Source organism: Monopterus albus, unplaced genomic scaffold, assembly GCF_001952655.1.
Source record: "Monopterus albus unplaced genomic scaffold, M_albus_1.0 scaffold253.1, whole genome shotgun sequence".
NCBI lineage: Eukaryota > Metazoa > Chordata > Actinopteri > Synbranchiformes > Synbranchidae > Monopterus > Monopterus albus.
The window spans coordinates 41,825-60,465 of record NW_018128133.1 but is presented as its reverse complement, the minus strand read 5'-3'; the positions used below and the strand labels follow the sequence as shown (position 1 = coordinate 60,465).

The following is an 18,641-nucleotide window of genomic DNA, read 5'->3' as shown; positions in this document are numbered from 1 at the left end:
TTGGGGTAGGTACATAGTCCTTGATCAGTCACTACCCACACACGCCACTGTGATTCTCAAAGATGAAGAGAAGAAGAGAGATGATGTTTGATGGTACAAAATATTAAAGACACCAAAGGATCACTGATTCAGATGCCATATGTAGCCCCCTTTAAAGTCTACAGTGCTTTTGGCATCAACCATCCATTTCTCCCTCGCTTGCATCGCTATTCATCCCTTTCCACTCTGCTTCACTCCATATGTCACAGTATGTCTGGGAACTGAGCAGAGCCCTGTGGAGAAATGAGGGCAAAGACCTCCTGACTCATTCTAAATGTGTTTGAAATGAAACTAAATGAAAGACACTGCTGATGTGGCTTTCCTGTGAATGCAAAATATGTTACTCATGGTTGCAAAGAGTGAGGGCAAATTTATTTTTACCAGATATGAAATCTCTAAGCTGACTCTGCATTTTAACCTTCATAAAATGTCGCCTTGCTATATGTATGGTTTACCTATGCAAGGCCTTCCTACTGCTACCTTTACCTCTAGATAAAATAAAGTAAATTAAACAATATCAAAGGAGTAGTTTGACATTTTTAGACTTTTCTGGCCAAAAGTTAGATGCCTGAGCAGTCAGTTGTCTTAGCTTAGCATTAAAAAGTGGAAGCAGAAGAAACTACATCAGCTTCTTTAGAGGTGAGGTGGGCAGTTATGTACTGTACCAGATGTTTACCTTTGAGCAACTGCCAGTTGACCAGTGAAGATTCCACGAAGTTACTGTGCTGAGTACAAAACAAAAGTGGCCAACTGTCATTTTACACTTCAGTTTCTGTACAACTTTGATTAATGAGATGCGGATGCTTTGGTAGGCAGATTTTGCCATCCTCCGCCAGAGCCAGTGGAGTTGTTTCTCCTAAGTTTCTGGTCTTTGTGCTAAGCTACACTAGCCAGCTGCTGGCTATAGCCTTATATTTGATGTGGTTATCAGTGGTCTCATGTAACTGCCTAGAAGCAAATAAGCATATTCCCCCAAAAGTGAAACTCTTTCTTTACCGACACATTTTCCAATTTAATCTCAAATCCAGTTTTGCTGCAGTTTCAGTCCTTCTCTCCTCCATCCCCTTCTTCTCTCTCAATAAAGAGATACCACAGAGTTCAACCTGGGAACAGCAGAGTGTAGCAGCTGACACAGGGAACCTGATCCCTGGGCTTTCCAGCAGCACAGCTTGTGCACTGCAGACATTCCTGGCACACAGGGGTCATCATATCTTCCATCCTTCGACCTCAGCTCATGCTCCGTTTGCATCCACATCTTTCTTTTCCATTAATAGTTCAGGTGGGGAAACACATTGCAGAGATGTATTTTTCTGTCCTCCCAGTCATTTTGTCAACATGTATCCTCACTGTCCTTTCCTCCTTGTTCTTTCATTTTTATAATCTTTTCTTATTCTCCTTCTCTGCAGCCTTCTTCCATTGCAGAAATGTTGTACTTGCAGTCAGCGACAGACTTGCACATGGAGCACCACAAGCACATTAAGCCACACATAACTGAGTTGTCCTCTGTTTGACCAGCTACTGTAACAACCAGACAGGGGTCAGTGTTTGGATGGCACATGCATGGTCTCACCATCTGTATGTCCTACTCCAGAATTCACAAGTCCTTGCAAAAAGCTGTTCTAACAGAGCCGCTGAATTGTAATTACTAAAACCTACCTGGAAAGTACAGAAACCCGATGCTTTCTAACTGTCCAACAGTCATTGCTATGGTTACTCACACTAAATTGGTGTTTTAGTTATTTTGGTCAGTCACAATGTTATATTTTTCAGAAAGTCCCAACAGGTCTATACAGGTGTGACACATCTATTTATAACCAAAAACTGTGCACCTATTTACCCTGGTGTGCTGCTACTCCAATCTCAATATGGCACTCACTGCTGGATGAGTTGTTTAACATAGTTGATATTAATCACATTCATGAACCACTAATCTAGTGCTGAAATGCATTAAAAATACGCAGTGCTGGAAGTCTGGAAAGGTTATTCCAAGGGAAAAAAGCATTCAATTACCAAAACCACTGATGATTTTGATCACTGAAGGCACTTGCAAACCTCATCTGCTCTTCTGATCTATGGGCCAACAGTAAATACAACACACACAAAATAAATTAATAAATAAAACCTAATAATAATAGAAGTAAATTAAGCTGTCCTGGGAACTCTTAAATGCCACTATATGACAGATTTTACCATATACTGCCATGCTAGACAATGTGATGCTACTACTGCAATTTAACATAAGGTTCACCTCCATGAATACCAGCTTAACATGAAATTGCATAACTTGAAGTGTCCCTAAACGCCTCTTAGATGAGATCATTCAGTCAGCCTATTTGCCTGCAGCATCATGCCAAAGTGTGTAGAGATCTGTGAATCTGGCTCAAGAACAAAGGGGACATTGGTACGAGCATTCAAGTATAGAAGAACACTAGAGAGGCAAAAACACAACAAAACTGTACTGTACACCCTCAAAGAGCAGACTCACCTTCCAAATAGACAACCTTGTTGGCTCCCTCAGCTCTGACGTGTGATGCACAAATACCGTATCCAGTCCAGTGTCAGGCAATCAATGAACAACCACACAAATCCTGGGCTGAGACAAGCTGAAGTAACACTCCAGCTCTGGTGCTGCTCTCCTCCTGGACTGAATCAGCGTGTGCAGCCCTGACTGAGTTAGCCGAGGCTCAGACAAGTTGTTAAAAACTTTCCCTTCGCTGCTTGCACCATTTACATGCTGAGAAAATCTCTGCTGTGGACAGGATGGCTGTCGCAGTCAGCACAGTCACACACAGGGGAACATTACACCCAGACACATATGCACCCGCATGCAATCACACACACACACTCTCGTAATACTGCAGCCTATGCAGTCCTCACTCTGCCAGTCATCCCTGCTGTGGAGACGCTGGTACTCAGTCTGAGAAGACCGTGTGTGTATGTTTGTTACAGAGAGTAGGAGGAGGGAGGAGATAGAGGGGGGAAGTGTGTGTGTGTGTGTGTGTGTGTATATGTGTGCAAGAGAGCATGTTTGAGGAAGTCTTAATATGAGAGCTCTGGCTGAGCAGTGCTCTCATGGTGCAGCTGACTTTCTCTTGTATTTGAGATTGCACACAAGCAAGTGCGGTAGCTGTTCTTAAAAACTTTCCACTCTTTCAAAATAAAGCTAACTTCTCCAACATTCATAATCTAGAGTATGAATGCTGAATTTTCCAAACATTATTTGAGTAATTCTACATCCAAGCACAAAAGCCGCCCCAGTTTCACAGTGTCACCAAGATGACATACACAAATGACTGTGTGCATGCAGTTTGACAAACATTTATTCAGTGACTGTGTCCTCGCTGTGGTGTACACCCAGCTGTATACACACCAGTGGAAAGTGCATCTTGTTTACCTGGGAGTGGTCTGCTATTTCTTCCTACTGCAGTTTCATAGTGATTCCTTCTGAAAAACTTGCTTGAAGAAGAGCATTTTTTATTTTTGTTTGAAGTACAGTATATAAAAATAACATTAAATGTGTATGATAAATGCACATAATATCATTGATAAAGTGTGTGTGAGGCATTTGTGAGTTCACTTCCTTTTACAAACTGAGAAAATCTGACATGTGCATGCCATTCCTGAGCACATTCATGCAACCGCTGAACTTCTTGCCTACTTCTAACAACCTGTTTAACCACCAGACATGGATGATTTACAGTATAATAAGACAAAGAGCAAGAAAAGCTGCAAAGATATTAATCTCTTATAGTGATTACAATGATTGGAACAGTAAAAATGACATTTAATATACAAAAAGATTTCACTGGACAACAGAAATATGCAAGGCCTTCCCAAAGAACTGAAAACACAGTGAAAAAGCATCTTAACATGAAAGAATGAAAAATGGAGAAAGGAGGATGAGGTCATTTTTAATGATGTTATTTAAAAAAAAAGTAAAAATGCATTAAGAATCAAACTACCTACCACCATTTAAATGTCTAACATGCAGGCCTCAGAGTACTATTACCACAGACAAATACAGCACCAACTTGCATGTATCCCTGGTACATGTCAACCACATCCCCTGGTTCTGGAAAATGTACTCATTACTAAGGGAGCAAAATTCTGATCTATATGGGAGGCAGCTGATGTGTCAACAGCAATTACCTCCTCAGAATCAAATTATCAGGATGAGAATTAGTTTATTTACAAAAGTCACAGACAGCACATGGGAACGGGGGCACATCTGACCGGTGTGGTCTGTACTGTGATATGATTCTAGAGCTGGTTCAATAAGGTGATGGAGTTTCACTGCAGCAGTGTTGAGTGTGGAGCAGGTGATGTCAGCAAACAAGATCCTGGCTGAGTTATTGGGTCAAGTGTAGGGTCTGGCTGAACACATCATCTACTTGTATTGATCTGTTTGATCTATAGGTGGACTGAGCAGTGAAGCAGGAGTGAGGTCTGAGTTGATGAAAGACACTGTGACATCTGAACCACTTATTACCATTGATCAAAGAGGCAACTGCAGTACATGAATCCTCCAAAGCCCCAAACTGCCACTGATTGCACAAACCACGTGATCAGATTTTTGTCCGGATGTTTACCTGGTTCTCTAGTGCAGAACTACATGAGACAAGTCATCAGAATCTAACAGGACACACTGCATGATGGCATATTTGCAGCTGCAACAATTAGATGTGTGACTGTTTTGTTACAGTACATTGTAACCATCAGAACACATGAGGACACATGAGGAATTTGACTCTGGTACAGTGGCTCTAAATATGATTGTACAATGTTCCTCCATAAAGCAATGAGTAGACAAGTAAACAAGACTGAGAACAAAAAAAAAGAAAAAGAATGTTCCTGATATTTCTGACCTCTGACACTGCAAAATGAGGTGTAGCCTTGCAAAAACTCTTCCCAACTGATGGCCTGAGTGGCAGCGTGTGCAGTTTAGTGATGTGTCGATTGGATATATGAGCTGATTTCTTAACATGAATGATGGAAGATGGCTCCCATCTGACAGCCAATTCCTTTTTTATTCCTTTCTACTTCTGTTGATTAATACAAGACAGAATAATTGGTGATCTTTTCACTACACTGCTTGGCCACAGGCACTCCATGCTCTGAATGAATGTTGTGTTGATGTGTGTCCAGCGAGACCAATTACATATCATCAGGTAAAAAGGGGTCAGGGAGACAATCACAAGCACAAGAGCACAAAGAAATCTCTATGTTTTGGATGGTTTCTTATTATTTTATTAGATTCTTTTTCATTTGATGTGGACATCACAGTAGCATTGGAATTCTAACATAAATGTATACATTAAGGACCAGATGCACTGTGTTTAGTGTTTGTAGTGAAATGAAAATGTACAGTGCTCATTATAGATGATAATTATATAATGATATTCACTTTAACTGGCCAAGTATGTTACACACAAAGAATTTGCCTCCACTACAGAACAAAACCTAAGAGTGTTTGATGGTTTTAAATGAATATTTTATACCAAAACTAATGCAAACTTTTGGTATTCTGGAAATTACTATAGTTACATTGAGCAAGTTAAGGGATATACGGGCACAGATACCAATCGTAGCTCAAAACATTGCTAAATTTGCCTGTATTATAAAAGCCAGAAGTGGTTTGGGAGCCAGCTCTTATTGCTGATCTAAGCCAAATGATCTGGCTCATTAAAAAGAGCTGGGATTCCTATCACGAGTAATTTTCTCCTCTGACCAGCTACTGTGACCTATGGTTCCTCATATGCAGTAACCATTAGAGACACTTTTTGCTCTTTTATACTCTTTGTTACTTTTGTTGTTGTATATGATTTTTCTTAAATTGAAACATCATGTAATTAAAAGGGAATTGTAAATATTTTTTGTGTTATTTGCATATGTGAAAAATATTTATATTCAACAGTCAACTGGGAGAAAATCATAAAACTTGTTTCTTACAATAAGCCACACAGAAGATGGGTTGTCTAGGTGTCACCAAACATTCTCAGGCTCTGAGCCACATGTCCTCAGCCATCCTTCAGCATGTTTTATTATATTTGCAGGACAAGGAATGCTGAACATGAAATACTATGACCTTGTGATGTACGAAGTGGCCATCTGTAAATACACTAGAGCTGCATCCGCTCCTGTGAGACCCTCTAGGGGACCTTATCTGACAGGAGATAACTCATAAGGTTAAAATGGTTGAATCTTCACAGTGGAAGCCTCTGGGAATTAAAATGTTTGCTATGGGTCTGCTGTTCTCATGGCCTTTGAATCAGCCATTTTGGACAGTTGGTGACTTCTGGACAGATAAAGAAAACTACCGGAGGCCCACACAGACAAGAAACAGCAGCCTGAGATTACAGGGCTCACTTATTTTAATTATATGCTTTTAGGACATCTACTGTTGCCATTGACCTCAATGGAGACAGAAAAAATGCAGTGGAAAGGTCATGTGTCCTCCTGACCTACTGACCGTTGTTTTGAAAGACATGTCCACACTACTGTAGATCCATGTAAACACGTCTACCTATTACAGATTGATCTGGTCCTGGGACACCTTTTCTTTCTTTTGTCTACATTGAAATGAAAAATCCACTTAACCATGACTTCCATAAGCTGCATCTCTTAATCTCTACATACTGTATGCCATTATGATACATGACTTATCTGTTGCATAAACAGCTATATACTGGCATGGTAATGACTCTTGATTTTCAGTCTTCAGTTGTTTTGTTTTGCTATTATTTATTATTTCCTACCACAATAGCTTCCATCAGATAAAGTTGATCTTTCCTTGAAGGACAACAGTGGTGTAAGTGTTCCTCCCCACCAAAGACCATTTCTCATTGTTTTTCTTGATGCAACATTGCTCTCTGGTGGTGACTTTTGGGCAAGGAACTTTAACAAATTTCCACATACAGTACCTGTTTAGCTCTAAGGAAACAGAGACTTTAATAGTGATCACATTAATATATTATTTAGAAAATGTATATGTATGATGATGTGTGTCACTGTACTGTAACAGCAGCATATCATTCACTTTGGGTGAATGCTATAAAGCAATATATCAGACATATTTTAAATCAACAGACCAACCAAACCAAATTAAGACAATTTAAGTAAAATCTCAGACTTATGCTTTTGTCAACACTTCAAGACCAAACTGGAAAATCAATGCAATAGCATCAATGTGCCACTAGAGGTCCCAGTGTCTCACCAAAAAGAAGGCACTCAGGAATGAGTTGTACACATTTCAAAAATCTAGTTTGTGATACATTTCTGTTACTTATGAGTATGTTTTCACAGCTCCAAAAGTTCTGCTTTTTACTCAATATAATTTATTTTGTGTGCTAAAATCGTTCTTTAAAGTGTGATAACAATAGGATTTAGTTGAAATATACAAAGTGTGTTACAAGGTTTGATTAAAAATGACCATTCTATACATGCATGTAAACTGACATTTTTAATATTCTCTATATATTTAAACCGGTCACCTCATCAGCTCCATCGTAAATGCTTTAACTGCCCAACAAAATGCTTCAACTAGTCACTGTACTGTAATTCCACCAAAAATCTAACAGGAAACTACACTTAAAGTTGTATGACTGCACATAGAGACGATCTGACAGTTATGCAGAATCTGGATTATTATTATTTTTGACTGGAAACTAAATCTAACATGCTCCGTAGTCTTGTGTGGTCATTGATAATAAACCTGTGATGAAGAAAAAGACTGTCCCTCCAGGGGTCAGCAGTCCACCTGGTTGCTGAGGTCAAGGCTCCGGCCACTTGTGTCACTACTGCCAGTTTGCTGCAGAATGTTTCTGATAACCACAAAAAAGAAAAAACCTGAACCATAGGAGCCAAAGCCAAAGACGTCACTAGTCCGACTGGATGTGAGCATGTATTTCTTGTTACCGTTAATATGTCTCAGTTTTGATACCTGCTAGTGAGCGCAATCAGTCGCATCACTTCATTTCCTTCTTCACAGTGTTTGTGTGTTGCCTGCAATAAGCCTTGTCATTCCACGGCTACAATAAACAACCTGTTGAGACTGGGCCAAACTGTAAATACCACAACATCTATTTGCAGTAAATCAGTGTTATTTACTACTTCGTTCACGCACCTTTGTTTCTGCAGAGACGGCAGTGACGTGTTCAGGGAGTCAGATAAAGGGTATTTCTCACCAATGCTTTCCTGTTATTTTCCAGGGCCCTTTGTTTGGTTGCGAGGCCTCGGCTTGTCAGTTCTCAGGGGAATGAGAGGAACGTTTGAGCCTGAACACTTAAGAACAGGCTTCGTACACAGACCGCTCCCATCACTGTGTATGAATTTCTGTGTATTTGTGAGAGTGTCACCTTGTCCTTGGTTTAGGGGAATTCATCCCTTTGGCAAATTCATGTCTGTTTCAGGGAACTTGGACAATTATGTGATATGAGCTCTGCAGATTGGGGAATTCATTCATTTCAAAATACATTTATACATTTAGTTGAAATGTCAATAATAATAAAATAAGGAGAAAAAAATTCTACATTAAATCAAAGTTGATCCTGCAGATTTTGTAGTTTCGAACAAAAATGTATTGTTTTCCTCATAACATTTATCTTTTTAAGCCTTTGTTTCTCACTTTACTGAGGAGTTCACTTGAAAATAAAATAGTTCATACTTATAGAATATCTTCTCGTCACTTTTATTTTCTGATTTATAAGTACATTAAAGTTATTTCAAACTTTCAGGGACAGCTTGCTTGTTGACACGTGTTTAAGTGTTGAGCTTACACTTAAATAACAATTGAATAATGTGGAAAGGAAGTGTAACTCCCGAGAGGAGGACGGGGCCTTTGCATTTGTGTCACTTTTGGAGTGTCACTTGAAAAATTCCTGCCCTGGGCAGACACAACAACAACAGGAAGAAAGGCCATTTTCACAGGTGTCAGGAAGCACAGGAAATAAACAAGCTGAATACTGGAAAACATTTTTGTATCAGTAAGAGTCAGAGGTGAGGCTAATAAGGGATATTTTTAGCTGGGACAGGATTATTTCAGAATTTAGTTTGAGCTGGTTGAAATATTTTTGATTCCCATCAGATGTTTTGTACTTTAATGCTGCCTGGTGAGGAACAGAGAGAAACACCGTCTTCTGGTAACCTAGGGCCCCTTTTCATGTTTAATAGTGAATGACACTGAACATTCACTGGAGTTCTGTGTAGAGTTTGAATCAAACTCTTTAGTATGTTCACAAAACGTACCATAAATCCTTAGAATGCATCAAAGGAAAGTTTCCAGTGATCGCAGCTCATTATGTAATAGTATGATTTGGTCGTTAACAAATTTACATTCAAATTAAACCTGCTTGTTGTGTAATTTAACTTACTGTAAATAGACTTAGACCTCAGATACAATTTCTTAATTTATTAGAAGCCTGTTCTTTGTGAAGATATGAGTACTTTTCATTCTACTCTTAGACAAAGTGTAGAATATCACCATACTGCTCAAATACAAAATAAAGGCATCCAATCTGACCTCTCAGGAAAATTATTCACTTTCCTATAAAAGTTGAAATTCTCAGTAGGGCTGAGAAAAGAGTCCAAAGACCTTCATGAATGGTTTCCTGCAGTAGGGGAGTTCTGTTACATGTGCTTCTCAAAGAACACCGACAAATGTCACAACGTTTAAATCCTTTCTGTTTATGATTTTTTTTTTTTTCAATACAGCTTTATAGACAATGCTTAGTGACAGGGAGATGTTTTCTGCATTGGAACAGAGAATATTTTGACATTTGTGGAAGTAGGATATTCCACAACTTAAGAGTCAAGGACTTTTGAAAAATTCTCATGATCCTGTGTCTGAATTTTCACCATTGGAAACAGGACTCTGACAAGAGTGTTTCCTCATCAAAACATATACTTCAGCCCAGACTTTTTAGTACTTCTCCACTGCTCAGAGAAGCTTTTTCTGCCTGCTTTAAAATAAAGTAAGAACATCTATTCCAACATGGTCCTGCGACATACAATAAGTTGCCATGACATATAAAAAAACATTTCCTATTTTACCTAAAAGCTGTCCCAACCTCTGTAGGCCTTCAGTAGAGGGGCTTGAGCAAAGTATTCTGAGCATTAGGAAAAAATTGTAATAAAAAAAAAACAAAAGCTTGTGGCTTACATGCCAGCACTTTGATTAGTGGCTTTGCTGTGTGTCTCTAAATGTTTCAACGTGCCCTCCCAAGAGTGTAGTTCTGTCTAATTCTGTCATAGCTGCTTAGTCCTAAAACAATATACTGACAAAATAGAAAAAAAGTACTTTTTCTCCCATAATCATGTTATTTTCTAAGCTTTTTAATTTATGTACCTGCATGTACCTAATGCACTTTTTTAAAGTCACAATATAATTACAGGATTACTTTTTTTGGCCAACACACAAGGAATTTGTTTCCGGTACAGAACTGTGGCAGCCTTCTGCGGCGCCAACTCACACCGTTGGCTGTAACCATCGGGGCAACTTGGGATTCAGTGTCTTGCCCAAGGACACTTTGACTTGTGGACTGCAGGCACTGTGATTCAAACCTCAGACCCTCCCGTTGGGAGACGACTGCTCTACCCACTAGCATTAATAACTATCATTATTAATTATCATAGCTATGCATTAAGACCCCTTAATTTTTAACAGTGTGTTTAGATGATGTACAGTACACGCACTAATAAGTTAATAGACATTACGCAATGAAACCCAAATGACAAGACAATGAGAACTGGTTTAATTGTAGAGCATTTTTTACACTGAATGGTGTCATATACTGTACATGATATTTTCCACTTCTGCTTTTAACATATATATATACAGTAAAAATAAAATATAATAATATATAACTTTAAGGGAATACAATGAAACATTGAAACATATTCTTATAACCAGTTTGAAAATAAAAGCACAGTCCTTTCTTGTGACATTAACTTTCATTTCTTCAACAATAATGTATGAAGGCATGCTAAATGAAAGAATGGAGTGTATGCTATAACACTAATGGAAACCAGAACATTTTAGTTTATATACTCTACAATAAACAACAGAAAAGGAAGATTTGACGATAATAACTTGTTCTGCATATTTCTTTAGAAAAGATGATGTGTCAAACAAGGACCAAACAAACAAACAAAAAAACTTTTTGAATGCTGTAAAAAGTCTGCATCTTTTAACATAATAAAATATATCTTTCAGTTCATTTATAAGTTATAATGCTATATTTACACTGATAAAGATTCAGTCCTTATAATTAGCGTGGGTTGAGCCGCTTTGGTGCAGTGGGTCTGTTTGTGTGTTGATCTGTGTTCTGGACAGTGCTGACTTCTCCTGAGCCCACTTCTCCCCCTGAAAATACAAGTGAAGGAATTCATTCATCTTTCAATTCACGCAGCTGTGCAAGCTCCTAAATGACACATCTTTTTAAGACTTAGCCCATTTGGTAGACAGTACCACTAGCCCACTAAAAGGCCTTCAAAAATGTTTATTTTAAGAAGTCTTGCCATTTTTTTTTACCTGCTTGTGGCTCAGACTTGAGCTTGCTGGCAATTTTGGCAAAGAATTTGAGGTTGAGACAAGATCCTGTCTCCCTGTCACAAATGCCTCCTTTGCAGTTGCATGTCTTGCGGCACTCGACCCCATAGGTTCCATACAGGCAATCTATAAAGAAAGAAAACATTACTTAAAAATCTGGAACAAAGCCTATGCAGGGGAAAAGGTTAGGCTACATACTTGGATCTGATATGGGCTCCATTTCTTACTGTAGTTACTGTTACAAATGTTTAGAGTGAGCAAAATGATAATTAGGGTTCAGGAGAAAGGGCGCAAAAATATGCAAGTGGCTGTTGCAGCAGCATTGATTTTTCAGTGTCTAAACTCAAAGCCTCGATAGAAAGATACTAATAAGATTATCTTCAAGTCAAAAAACCAATTGGTCTAGGAAGCCATGATGCACAGGTTTGCACATGTACTTCTACAACCACTGGTTTTATGTCAAGTATGTTGTTGATTCTTATAACATATATTAAGACTATAATAACATAATGAGATGCTGGATTTGGTGCAGCAGAGCATCACTGTATTCAAAATGCAGCATACAAAAAAGCTGCAGCAATATTTTTCATCAGGCTAGATAATGTGAATATACCTTTGCAAATCCCATATTCGTCTCCATAATCGTCTTCGTCCTTGTAGAACTCGCAGAATAATCCTGGTCCGCACTTCACCCCATGCATCCCCGACACTGTGCGGTAACAGTGCTCCCCTCTGCCGGCTGCACAGACCTGGCAACAGCCGCAGTCATCCAGCACGGTCCGTGCGCACCGCTGTGTCCCACCACACCGCTCCGCGTTACATCTGTCGGGGCAGTTCACCGCGTACTTTACATTGGCGCTCCACGCCTCAGCATCTTGCACCATAAGTGAAGAGAGCACTGTGATGAGGAGAAAAGACATCACTGGATGCAACGAGAGTGCGGGGAGCGTGTGGACGGCTGTCGTCTTCGTTCGGGTAGAGACAGAGGAGCAGATCACCTCTGGGAGACTTGACTGGAGTGACCTATGGCTCATCAGGTTGTATGGTTATCAGCAATGAACAACTTTGTTTTGCACATGGCCTGCCTTCGTCAATTTCCTCATTCCGGTGTTGTCGTCCTTTTTGCCAGTCCCTGCCCTTTTTAGAGATCCGGCTTGGATCTATCATCCAGGAACTGAAATCGTGTGACCTGGTGTCATAAGTTATCCTTGGTTTGTTTTTGTGAGTGACAGACGGAACCCCCAAACCTCCGACTGCATCAGGTTTGTCGTGACTGTGTCAGCTCTGAAGAATTCACTTTTATGTAAGGATGCTTTCAGTCACGACATCCCAGGATTGGAAATCACAGTGACAGGATTTAACATCAGATTTTGAGGGAGGATCGTAGCCTAAAGTTGACAGGTGAAAATAAAATGAACAGTTAAAAAAGCACAGGTTACATTTATCTATGACCAATGCAATAGTAAAAAGAATGAACTGACTAAAAAGTAAAACGTCACACAACAGGTTAAACCAAAATTTGTAGTGTTTAAACGTTTCTGTGAAGAGTCTGCACTTGTAGGCTAATTATGCTGATTTAGTTTTATTATTCTGTTCTTAAATGTAACTTGAGTGTAAATGAGTAAAATTATGTAATATGTTTTCATTTTTTTCTCTTTTCACTGAATTGATTGGCAATGAGGGGAAAATATTCGCACAATAAAGATACAAGCAATACAGCACAATTTGATCTACAAATGTGAAGAGAAATACCAGCAACTTAGTATTGCACCTGTATGAAGTTAGATACAGTCAGAACCTAAACTACCATCCGGACTACCCTGACTATTATTCTGTCATGGTCCAGAAACAATGGACCCTATATTTCCCATAATTCAATACTTCACAGAGCTCCATGCTACAGAGGACATTATGCATCAGCTTTCAAAGAACAAGTACAGGAAAAATCTGTGAATTGTCCCTTTAAGTACTGTAGCTCTTTAAAAAAAAGTGCTCTTCATTATAGGTTGCAACTTTAATATTTTCATCCACATAAAAGTGCTGAACAGTCTACTACAAAATGTTTTATCAACCTATCTTATTTTCTTTTAATTGTTTCAATATATATTTGGGGGTAAGGTGTCAAATTTAGGCTCAGCTCTCCATGGACAAGAAAATCATATTGAAGTGTCAAACATGTAGCTCAACACACACTGGACCGTGTTAGGTCGGTGTCCAGTCGGAATATGAAAAAAGTAAACATAAAAGATAGATAAATGAAAACAGGGAGAAGCTGCTGCTGATGACAGTTCCCACTCCGAGACTCAAGGGGGCGTAATAGAGTGATCCCAACACCGATTACCGTCAATGGGTCAAACTCAAGTAAACGAAGAAGAAGTAGAGCGAGGAGAAGGTTCATATATTCGCGTCCGAGGGAGACCTCACTGGGGCAGGACAGGTACAGCAAATCATTTATGGGCGGTGGTTTATTGTCAAGGTAACTTACATGTGTGCGGTCTGTTTTATTGTTATAATACTCAGTTAGTATTCTGTACTACGGTGTTAACGAGCCGCGGGGTGTTTTGCTAAAGCTGCCAGCCGAGGGGCTTGGTCGGTTTTGACAGCAAACTAGCAGCTGCACTGCAGCCAGCGTTAGCCCAGCTGTCACCGCAGATGCAGAATAATGTCACCGGTGTCGGTGAGTGATGCGGAGGAGACTGCGTTTCAAATTCACACATTTCGTTGTTCGTGACGATGTAGCGGATTCAGCTACATGTAAGCGAACTAACGCTAACACCAGAGATGAAACGCACTTAAGGTTCAAGCTTCAGCTACTGACGGACGCTTCAGAGCGACGCCAGACGGCGAGGCGGCACTGAGCCGTTAAATGTAAATTAGTCTAATAATGTTAATCTTTTCGAGTGCAGTTATTAGTATGAATACCCAACTTCGGACAACATGACGTTGCCTATCGACTAACGTATAAAGGTAGCTCACTACTCCCTCCGAAGCTTAAGATGATTAAGTTGCTGTCACATCCTCTGTAGCTGATGTCAGTAGTAAATGTCCTTTGATAGCACCTATCCATTGCTTATATTAGCATGCAGCCACTGTCTAAATGCTTATTGTGGCCCAGCAGTTTCCTCCAGCTTATTCTGCGTGACTTGAAGTAATAGGTTTGCCAAGGGAGTCTCCCATCAGGACCCAGAGAATCACCAAGGAGAGGTGGAGCATCTGTACCAGGTGCTGAACTACCTTGACCTGGTGGAGGATGGATCTGATAGAGGCGTTCTCCTAAACACCTGAGCTCCTCACACTCTTGCTATCCTGCATAAAAAATGTAATCTTGGTCAAAGACAGGTCTAGACAATCTCATTTATTAATGGCTTTATGTGAGGGGTATAAATAGAGAATTATTTTCTTGCCTATTAAGCTTTGTAAATTGAATATTGTTGAGTTTTTGTTGGTTGTATGAGACAAGTAATTTGAAGATATTTCCCTGGTCTCTGGGCATTTATTTAGCATCTTCCAACATTTTACAGACTATATAATAAATCAAAACCTAAATGACAACATTAAATGATAAGGTAAATGCTGGTTGCACCATATTTCAATATTTTTATTTTCAAACTGTAGTTGATTTCTAGTTGATAACATTTTGGAAAAGAGGTACTCTAAAATATCTGACTTTCACATATAGTTCTGTATAAAATGTAAACCAGTTTTACAGTGACTTTCCTTAATATCACTGACATTTACTATTCATCTGATCATACATGATGCTACCTGCATTCAAAGTCGGACTCTGATTTTGCTTTCTGATGTTGGAATGCTATTGGTTTCATCATATACCCCCCTCAACTCCAAATAGTTGTTTGTGCCAAAAATTGCTGGTTGTTGTTTGCTGCAGTAATGGTCATCTGACAGAAGAGCCTGTTACTACATCAATGCTTGCAGTTATTTTTGGCCTTAGTGGAAATGATATAGCCCCACAGACCTCTGCAAGTCAAGAGCGATGAGGCTCCCTGTGACTCTGGACTAGGGTCAAAGAGTCACGCTCACACGTTTAGCAGGCTTCAACTAGCATTCTCTCACTCATTCTGGTTCATGTTTTCCCAGTACAAGTTTTAATCATAGCAAGAGTATCAGCCATGACCCAAGAGCATGGAGAGCTCTATTCTACAACTCAACAGCTGATTTACCAGTTACTCTACCCTCAGTCTTGTGTGTTGCTTACCAGGAAAGAAATCCTGGGGTCGCACATATTATATAAATATAACAAAGCCATAGTTTTGCGTTATGCTTGATATATATTAAAAATTCTTTCTTGTACTAGCCTAGTGGTCATCAAATCTGTTTTTATATACAGGGTTAGACTTGGTATGGTGACTGTCCTTTAATGTCAAGGGATGGAAATGTTCTGTCAGCTGATATTCTCATGACATTACCCACCAAGCCACGAGTGCTGACATGTTGTGTCTCTCATGTTTTAACCTCCACTCTTTTCAGGGGTTGAGTCAGGTTGACAAACCTGCATACAAAAATAAAATATTTTACTTCTTAGTTCCAGGAAAGCTGTTCCTTTGGAGATCCAGAAATTCCACTCAACAGCAACATCAGACTTGCTCTTATTTGTTTGATAAACAGACAAAAAATGCAGACAGACTTGGGGTTAAGTGGAGCCCCAGGGATCACTGCATGGCATTTTATGTCCGAGTGTCAGATAACAGAGACAACTGCATTATGACTAAGAAAGATAATATAAATGAATGGACAGGAATCTAATTTGTATCACCTGTGCACTTAATCTATCAAAGCAGTTATCATGCACTGACAATATTATTAAACGGATACTTCAAAATGAAGATGACTGGAATATATCCTTTTATAATATGCAGCATAGCAGCTTGTGAGACAAACATCCCTTCATTAGTGTGGGCGTGTTTGTTAGAAGAAATCAAAGGGTGAACTGACCTATTGCAGTGATACCCACTGCACTGGGCATATGCCTAGATATCCTGTATGCTGGAGAACTGCCAACATTAAGGAGAAACCTGACACCTTTACAGGGATTTTACTTGGCAGGGAAATGTATTAGAACATTGGCTTATAGCTTCAGATGTTGCCTGTAAATTGATGACTGAGATGAAAAGTATCATTTCAATATGTTGATTAAGTGTGAGGGAGTGATTTGTGTGAGTTTTATAAACCTGCCAATATACAGGCCTCATTAGTTTTTCTTAATTAACTATGTTTTTCAGGTATACAGCAGAGTATAGATAATGCTCAGACATGGTGCCTTGTCAGACCCATGTGTTGCTGAAGTGGCAGGAGCACTTCAATAGCTCCTGGGCAGCAGAAGATAGTGTGCAGACAACCAGGAGGCAAGGTGCTGCTGAGCTCTACAATAAGCTCCTTCATTACAAGGAAGTGGTCACTCTGGCCCAGCCTGTTCAGGAGCTAGTGGGCCCACGCCTGCCAGACTTTGAGTGCGAGTCCAGTGCCTCAGCAGAGAAGGAAGAGTACCTGTCATCCCTGCTTCACAGCCAGCGATGGCTGGCTCACCGCATGCTGACACAAACCTCCTACACCTTGGGCCTCCATCACAGGCTGGTAGTTCTCCAGAGGATCTACTACGCACTTCACAGCAAATACCATGACAAGTTCCGCATGCAGCTGCCGTCCCAGTCCACAGACAGTGGGACTGAATGTGGGCAGCTTGAGCTGGCCTCCGAGCCTTGCCTACCAGGGGGATTATCCAAAGTCAAGTCGGGTACAGATGTTCTGATAGAGATGGGTGTGAGGACTGGTTTGAGTTTGCTCTTCTCATTACTGCAACAGAACTGGAGATACACAGCTTCTGTGCATCCTGAGTCGGTGCTTTGCAATGACGTGCTTGCCACGGCGTCCTCGGTGCTGACTTCGCTACCACCACTTTCTCTGGCCAATGAGAATAAGATCCCATCAGTGGGGCTGGACTGTCTTGCACAGGTGGCTGACTTCCTGAAGAAGACCTCAGTGAGCAGTGGGACTGGTGGTCCAGACCCCACTGGTAGAAAGCTAGCGCTGGAGCTGCTGCTTGGACTGGCCATGCAGAGAGGTTCTCTGAAGTTTCTGCTGGAGTGGGTGGAAGTGGCTTTGGCTGCTTCCATGTCCTCCTGCTAATCAACACTGTCTTCCTCCTCCTCCTCCCCAAGCACCCAGCAGCCAGCTGTTGTGGGTTTTGATGTCATCCATCAAACACTTTTCCAAATGAGGCAATATTTGGTAAGTTGCATGTTTACCCAATTTGGACATTTATTAGTTTCTATTCAGCCATAACTGTTACCGCTAACACCTCTGGTGTCTGTGGTACCTCATAGATTATTGGCAGCATTTACAATTTGGCCATAACATAATTGCTGTGGACCTATTCAAATAGTCTCATTTGAAACTTGGGAATGATGCATTAGTGTACATATAAGGGTTAAGACTGAGTCAGTCTTCCTGTCTCTACATACAGTATGCATGTTGAGTCATCCCTTAGCACCCATGCGTCAAACTCAAGGCCCGTGGGCGACATCCGGCGCGGTGTACAATTACATCCGGCCTGTGAGATCATTTTATATATATTTTTTTAATGGTCCGGCGATATGAAGCGCTGATAACACACAAACTACAGATCCCATAATGCAGTGCAACAGCTGCCTTACCGAATGATAGGCAACCTGTGATCATTCCCATGTCAATCATCATCAACTTTATTTATATAGCACATTTAACACAGCAACAGCTGACCAAAGTGCTTAACACAAAAACACAATAATAAAACAAAATTACAATTAAACAACCACCCATCATAAAACAAAAATCCTAAACAAAACAAAGCCTCATACCGGTTCAAATGCCAGATGAGTTTTCAAATACACTTTAAAAATGCACAACAAGGGGGCCTGCCTGATATATAGTGGGTACGGAAAGTATTCAGACCCCCTTAAATTTTTCACTCTTTGTTATATTGCAGCCATATGCTAAAATCATTTAAGTTCATTTTTTCCTCATTAATGTACACACAGCACCCCATATTGACAGAAAAACA

General features: G+C 40.1%; 3 protein-coding genes across 3 annotated transcripts in view; 1 reads left to right on the top strand and 2 right to left on the bottom strand.

Annotated features, from left to right (window-relative positions):
- The window catches only part of arhgap24 (Rho GTPase activating protein 24), a 46,386-nt gene extending 43,446 nt beyond the window's left edge, over positions 1–2,940 (bottom strand). The window contains 1 exon segment of the mRNA XM_020621092.1: positions 2,525–2,940. The gene's annotated coding sequence lies outside the window, so the exon portion shown is untranslated.
- Positions 2,941–10,896: 7,956 nt separating this feature from the next.
- Positions 10,897–12,880, bottom strand: esm1 (endothelial cell-specific molecule 1). Its single transcript, XM_020621127.1, has 3 exons — positions 12,198–12,880; positions 11,567–11,710; positions 10,897–11,398 (listed from the first exon to the last, which is right to left on the bottom strand). The coding sequence occupies exons 1-3, from the start codon at positions 12,616–12,618 to the stop codon at positions 11,304–11,306; spliced, it is 660 nt and encodes a 219-aa protein (XP_020476783.1). The 5' UTR covers positions 12,619–12,880; the 3' UTR covers positions 10,897–11,303.
- Positions 12,881–13,940: 1,060 nt separating this feature from the next.
- Positions 13,941–18,641, top strand: part of LOC109972296 (probable E3 ubiquitin-protein ligase HERC1) — a 46,519-nt gene continuing 41,818 nt past the window's right edge. Inside the window, 2 exon segments of the mRNA XM_020621037.1 lie at positions 13,941–14,021; positions 16,825–17,830. Of these exon segments, the coding sequence (XP_020476693.1) occupies positions 16,856–17,830 (975 nt within the window). The 5' untranslated portion in view covers positions 13,941–14,021; positions 16,825–16,855.